This window comes from Rhopalosiphum padi, chromosome 2, assembly GCF_020882245.1.
Source record: "Rhopalosiphum padi isolate XX-2018 chromosome 2, ASM2088224v1, whole genome shotgun sequence".
Classification (NCBI taxonomy): Eukaryota; Metazoa; Arthropoda; class Insecta; order Hemiptera; family Aphididae; genus Rhopalosiphum; species Rhopalosiphum padi.
Window position 1 is genome coordinate 51868360 of NC_083598.1, and position 7718 is coordinate 51876077.

General features: G+C 24.4%; 1 protein-coding gene across 1 annotated transcript; it reads right to left on the minus strand.

Annotated features, from left to right (window-relative positions):
- Positions 1 to 1143: 1143 nt before the first annotated feature.
- Positions 1144 to 5877, minus strand: LOC132922859 (prolyl 4-hydroxylase subunit alpha-2-like). Its single transcript, XM_060986578.1, has 10 exons — positions 5628 to 5877; positions 5119 to 5270; positions 4520 to 4675; positions 4271 to 4438; positions 3880 to 4028; positions 3590 to 3820; positions 2610 to 2846; positions 2362 to 2406; positions 2128 to 2296; positions 1144 to 1277 (listed from the first exon to the last, which is right to left on the minus strand). The coding sequence occupies exons 1-10, from the start codon at positions 5810 to 5812 to the stop codon at positions 1201 to 1203; spliced, it is 1569 nt and encodes a 522-aa protein (XP_060842561.1). The 5' UTR covers positions 5813 to 5877; the 3' UTR covers positions 1144 to 1200.
- Between the last annotated feature and the right edge of the window lie 1841 nt (positions 5878 to 7718).

A 7718-nucleotide genomic window follows, 5' to 3' on the forward strand; every position in this document is an offset into this window, starting at 1 on the left:
ACAGATTATAAATTGAATTTAAAGTTATAAAACAATAATGATGTAGAGCAGGATTATCCAAACTTTTTTATTCAACAGTCACATATAAAATTAAAAGTTCTTAACGGGCCAAAATGTATAAAAACATATAATTTTTAATTTTAGAGAAATACTATAGCTAATACTAATAGCTGACCTGGCAAACGTTGTTTTGCCATATAAATTAATAGTTAGATTTCTAATGGATTTTCATTTCACATTTATATAGTTAAATATACTTTTAGTATAGATATTAAAAAATAATATTAATAATATACTTAAATTTACTTAGTATTAATTTTTCTAATCATTTTTTATTGATGAAAATTATGAAATTAATGTTTTTTCCGATACAGGTAATAATTATTTACACATGTGCGCGATAACGACTTTAGATATTAACACATGTTTTTAGAATATTTACCTCCTTTGGGGACTGGTTCAAACTTGTTCGTGGGCCGAATGAGGTCCGGGGTCCATAGTTTGGAGACCCCTGATATAGAGTATAAACTTGAACTATATTTCCATATAAATATGTAAAAATACATAATAAACTTATCATATTATGCATCTAAAATATACACAGCAAAAATGTTATTGTTTTTGACGATACCGATTATACCTATATATACAGCATTTAAATGAAACATCAAAACATTTAAATAAAGCCAATAAAGATCATAAACTATTGTATATCAATCTATTCAAATAGTTTTAAAAAACACTCGCCATAGTCTAGCACTCTAGCCAATCCTACTCTTGCACATTTTTTTTAACTCCCGCAATAAATTAACAAGTTTAAAAATGGAGGTATGTAAAAATCGGTAATGCCAAAATCTAAAAACACCGTTACAATTAAAATAATAACCACAAAACGTTAATATACTAAATACAAGTAAAGTAAGAAATACAAAATACATGAATACTATAAATATATGTGTAACAAGCATAACATAATATCTGGTATATGTATATCTACGAGTAGGTATCTATGTTAGATGTACCATAACTCATACCATTTGAACACAATTTACTTTACTTAGCCGGTTGAAAATATAATAAAACTTAATTAAAAAGTGAGTAGAGATAATAATAGAAAACTATAAAAAATAGAGTAAAAATAGATTATTTATAAGAAACCTTTATTGATAAATCTACAAATATTTGTTATTTCATTGTATATTATTCGAACGCGCTTTCTTTTTTTCTCCAATCATAAGGCAAATGTTGTCCTTCTTCGTACAGCCATTTAGTCATAACTAAAAAATATAAAAATAGTTTATTAGATATTGCATTTCATGTAATAGTTTCGCATTAATACTATTCTTATTTTAATAATCACTCATATCTTACCCAATTTATAAACATGTATAAAAAACACTTAACGAAGTAGTATACATCATTTTATTTCATTGAACGTATTTAAATAATTTACAAAAATTCATGACTCATGATTAATATAATCATAGACGTGCGCAGACCTGAATTTCGGGGGGTGCCTACAATTTTTTCGGGCCCTTTTCTTAATTTGGGCCCACTCTTAACAAGACAAGTACCGCATATTTTAGTAAATTATAATGCACGAATAAATATTACTTACATTATATCACATATTAATCAGTGGTATTTTAGTACCAAATAATATAATATTTCATTAGATAGTTGGATCTAAAATCTATTTTCAAGATAATATTGCAATATTTATTTATTATTTTTACTTTTGTAGTCAATAATATCTAGCTGTTATAATCATAAGTTTTATTACGCAAATTTAAAATATTTTACGTTGTATTATTTTTTTAATTATATTATTATTTCATAACTCGCTTTTAAATAAAAATATAATAAAACGCTTATGATATACTAGAGATAATGGTTCTTAACTTTAAATTTTATAAGAGGTCATTTTACTCTAATTTGAGAAATTAATATGGTTATAGTTATTATTGTGAACGTAAAATGTGCTATGTTGCACATGAGTTAGAGAGAGATAACAAATACTACGCTGACACCCTCTTAAAACGTCTACAGCTATAATGTAGATTTTTTTTAATTAACGCTTTGTCTTAACAATACAATATCTATGTAAATTATAAAAACAAAACTAACTCCATTTATTTCCTTTTAATATAGGACATGACCCATGAATTGTGTCATGGTTTATTTTTCCATCAAACATATTTAAATTATGCCAAACCAACGCAGATCCTTTTTCAGTAGGAGCAATAATATTTAGCTTAGGAAATGACGTATATCCTTCATTTTGAACATCAGTCAACTAATAAAATAAAAGATTAATTTTCACACTTTATATAGTTGAACAAAAATATAAAACTGACTAACATAAAATAATACGGTTACTAATCTGTTACCAAAATTTTCATTTTCCTAAAAAAAAAAAATCTATTTTAAGTTTCCAAATAAAAATACATAATGATTAATTAATAAAATAATTTAATCGTACAATATTTTATAAAGTACCAAGTTTAATGGAATATGATTATATACCCTTCATATCATATTACAGTTTCGTTCGATACTGAAAAAAAATATTATTAAGGTAAAGAAAATATTAGTATTGTGTTACGTACAGTGCCTTTTTGAAACGGATCATAATGTGGTAAATAATGACCACCTAAACCATAATTAACTATTTGATATAGTTCAGCTGTCTGTGAAGTAAATCCGGTAAAAGTTTCTATACGATTACTTAATGAATGAAAATATTCAACAGCATCGTTGTCATTTATCCAGTAGACTTGACCTAATCGACTTTTTTCTTCTACTATTTTAGCAGTGGCAGCTGATTGGATTTCTGCATCTATCATCTAATATAATATGATTAAAGATTTTTTAATTAATACATATTATATATTATAATAAATAATAATATCTCTATACTAGAGGTGTTGTACGAAATATTATGATTTTCGAACGGGTGTTGACCAGTTGCCCTCAACGGCTGTTATCGGGATTTTAAAAATATACCAGTTGCCCTCGACCAAATGTACCAGTTGCCCTCACATGATAATATATACACGATTACAATATATAACCCGTAAAATAGGGGAGGTAAATAGACAAACAATAAATAAAAATATTTATAAAAATAATGTAAAATAGTATAAAATGAAAGAAAAAAATTCATATGCTTGGAATTATGTATACCTCTACTTAATATTGTATTTTGTAATAATTACTAATAAAATAATATGAACACAATAGTCAATAAAATAATAAATATTTTAATTATGTGGCAGCCAATGTGATAATTTGTTAACAAAAAAATAGTATACAATTATAGAAAAAATACATATGCTAATATTAATTATAAAATGAAAAAGTCAATGAAACAATAAATATTTTAATTATGTAAATACGCCAAATCAGAGAAAAACCAAAATATAATTAACCTACAAGTGTTACGTAAATGTTAGAACTATAGACAACCAAATTTAACACGGATGCATTTCATACGGGCAACGAAATACACGGGGATAGCTAATGTAAAAATATAGTAAATATATCAGTAGATAATAACAGTAATTTATTCAAATTATATTATACTTACGTTTTCCGAAGCCATAGTTTTAATTCTCGAAATTTCGTTTTCATATAATACATCATGATATATTTTAATAAGTGGCTCGCTCCAAATATCTTCTTCTTTAAAAGGCATCAGCATTCGATAAAAGGAATTTTTTGTTTGGTATCTGCATTTTAAGTGTTTTGTTATTATTTGTGATACCCCATGTTTACACAAATGTCTAAATTCTTGACTAAATGATTGTGCTTCCAAATTCTTGAAATAAACAAATTAAATTTAAGTTCTTGATTTGTAAGTTTAATTATTATTCTTACATTATACACTTCAAATGCACCCAACGCTCTCTCCTTATTCAATTCAAATAATTCATTTTTTATAAGGTGATAATACCGCAAAAATTTGTCAGTGTCTTCTTGAAAATTGCTTGATTCATTTAATGGTATTAAATTCATGAAGTTAAATCCTATAAAATATTTTTAAATGTATTTATCCATAATTTTCATTATTATAATATATTAATATAATTTAAGTTTTTGAGCGGAGACCAGGAAAGTACTATTAGTATATATTTTATCTATTTTCCATGATCATCATAAATGTTGTTCTTATTATTGATGTTAATAAAAGCGTTGATTAATATATATATATTTGTTTTTAATTTTGAAGATAGAATTATGATATTACATTTTTCCAAACGTTTTTCACCTGTAAATACTGATGATGACATTATGTAGAAATTTAAAATTTCGGGATCAACACATTCTGGTTGACCATCACTCTTCCATTTATAATATGCTTCAACAGCCCAATCTATGACGCCATACATATCGTTTTCCTCTGAACAATACTTCGCCATGACGTAACATTCACATGCTAAATAATAAATACATTCAATGTTGAATAATTAATGAAAATATTGAATTTAAACAATTAAAAACGAAAAATATAACTTACCATCCATTTTATCACCGATAATTTTATTATTAAATCTACCTTCAGACATGTCTGATGTAGGAATCGCATAAAATTTTTGTAGTCTCTTTATTGCTCGATGCGCCAACAATACATGATTACCACTAAGATCTTTGTTCTCGTCGATTTCTCTTAACGCTATTTATTTTGTATATTTGTGAGATGTGATATGATATTTAATATAGGTAATTGTTTATATATTCAGGTGTTGAGGCGTCTTAAAAAGTACGCCAGATTTGAAACTGCTATAGATTAAATTTATGTATGTAAAAAAAAACAAAAAAAACATATCATTATCTTCATAAAAGGTTGAGGTTTAAACATCATAAAAAATAATATCGGTAATAACATGCCCTCCCTTCTAGCCGTACACACGATCAATCCATCCATGAAATTCTCCATCGCTCAATAATATATACCTGATAGGTACCTACTATTTTTCATGTTTATATCTCTATGACGAGAATGATGTTTTTTTTGTTGTTTTTTTTACATAAATATATTTGATCTATAGCTATAGCAGCTGCGTTCTTTTTGAGACACTATATAATATATATATTCAAGCATGTACATTTGGTTACCTTCAATAGATAGTTTATTTTTTATTAAATCTTTAGTTTTTAAAACATGTTGATGCATTTGTTTCATCAATTTAGTAACATCCAAATGATTGTGTAAAATGTTCCTGTTGGTTTTTTTATGATCACGCCATTCATATACCGCAGCTACATGACTTAATAATGTAGTTAAAATTAATATTTAAACGTAGATATCATTTAAAAACATAAATTATATTATATTATACTCTTGATAATGCATTAAACAATACAATTTTTTATATTAAGATAAACATTCAGTATTTTAATTTATTAATTAACTAGTGTATAATAATTATAAAAAAGAATTTCATAATTAGGCATAACTTGGTACGAAAAAGTACTTAAATACGAATATACTTAGACACGATTTATTTTAATTTATTTCGAATATTGGATTTCTTTACTATATATATTATAATATAATAAATAAATATCTAGCTAAGTGAGAATGTTGGAAAAATAATTTCTTTCTTAGTACATAATATATTTACTCTTTTAATTCTTCCAAACGTTTTATCTCCAAATCCAAGTATTTATTGAAGACATTAAAATGATCGTTTTGCAGATCATATAGTTTCGTTAATGCTATTTGCGATGTATGCCATCTTTGTTCAGCTTCTACAAACATCAATAACGAAAACACAATGGCTAAATATGTAAGCATATTGTTTAACATCTGTTCACAGTAATACTTGTATATTGCTACTGTAACAATTTTAAACTAGTGAATTTAGTATTTTTAATGTTACTAATGTTAGATAGTTATACAAATTACAAATAGTTCAAACATTTACATTTTTACATGTCAGATATGTATACCCATGTGCAGCAATACAAATATATGCTGTTCTGAATGAAGTTTAATTTGTTAGGTAATACTAATGCCTCAACAGGAGGCTAACAAAGAACAATTTGTAGCGTATGATCTGCACATCGATTATCATTATAACTGATAAATATAGTATATTTATACTTTAAAAAAATATAATTTAAATATTATAAGTTAAAATCCATTTTTTTGAGTCAACTTATACAACCATTCTATGGCCTCAACTTTTGCCAATAAAATATAAACAAAAAAGAATTCATTAATTTGCAAAAACTAAAAACTAGTTGTCAATTATTTGCAATATATAATAATAAGAAGAATTTTTATTTATCGATATTATAACCATAACTAAATTTAACACTTGGTTCTGAAATCTTAGGGATGATTTTGATAATTACTAATAGTTACAAACACATATTTTTAAATTAAAACTAAATAAACATAATCGTTATTCTTCGTTTAAATATCTAATTTCGTCCAAATATAAATCTAAAATATCTTTAAGAAAAAAACAATAATTATGTGTTTTTAAGATTTTTAATTACAGTATGAATTACTCATGGATGATTCTTATTTTTCAAACCTGAACTATTTAAATTAAATATATATTTTTTTTTTATTACAGATTTATTTGTAAAATGTTGTGATTTTGACGAATAATGTTAAAATTTAAATTCAAAACGTTTAAAAATAAAAATTGTGAATATGTACCTATTATTAATGTTTTAAAATAAATATTATAGCAAAATATGAGAAACCTTGTGTCAAACTTTCAAATTTTTTGACTTATTGAAACATTTTTATTGATATTTAAAGTAAATAAACTAAGAATTTCTGATAGTTAAAAAAAAATTTAAAAATGCCATGTCTTCAACTATTCATTTTTAAAATACAACAAAATTTCAAAAATTGTTTAAAATTAATAGTTATTTTACGAATGGATGTACAATATGTATGTATTCATATAGCATATATTACATAGTACATACATACTGTAACATTTTGTATACACTTTAATACTTTATATAGTTTAAAGTGTTTGTTTATTGTTATATATGTATATACAACAATAAACACACACACTATAGAATTGACCAATACAATAAAGTTACAATTAAAATTATTTAGGCGGAGACTGCGTTCTTATTTGATTTTTAAACCAAAAAGTTAGTAACAATATTAAGTTTATTATGATTAGTTATTGAAAAATTAGTTCGTGATAACTGATCAAATTTTAAAAATATGGACAAGTGATGGGTATTGCTCGACTGTATACAGTATACTATGTATTGAGTGCGTCAAGATAAATTATTTTTAATTTGTATTCATAAATGTCAAATAGTTATGATATAAGCATGGATTTTAGATTAGAAATTCAAGTGGATCCCATTTTTGTTATGAATACGTAGTACGACTATATAGTCTTATTATTATTATGTATACCTATCATTTATTTTAGCTGTTTCATCATAATATTCTTTATTTTTAATTATCCCATTTGTGTAAGGTCAATCTATGACTAATAAAAGTTAAAAGTTATGATCTTGTAGTTTTATTAATAAATAGTAATAATATTTGAACAAAAAATAAATAAATCTTGTGTTTACAACACATATTGATATAATGATATTAATAATAAATACATTCATCTATGGTTTATAATAATATTAATACTAATATACATTGTTATGTTAAATGTATGGATATCATAGTTGTTAACATAATTTTAGTCATAAAAAAGTTAATGTATAGT

Excerpts from the sequence above, each read along its gene's own strand:
- LOC132922859 (XM_060986578.1), bottom strand. The coding sequence starts at position 5,812 with ATGTTAAACAATATGCTTACATATTTAGCCATTGTGTTTTCGTTATTG. Across the intron at positions 4,676-5,118 it reads AAATAAACTATCTATTGAAG|CGTTAAGAGAAATCGACGAG; the intron begins GTAACCAAATGT and ends CAAAATAAATAG. Across the intron at positions 2,297-2,361 it reads TAGTAACCGTATTATTTTAT|TTGACTGATGTTCAAAATGA; the intron begins GTTAGTCAGTTT and ends TTATTTTATTAG.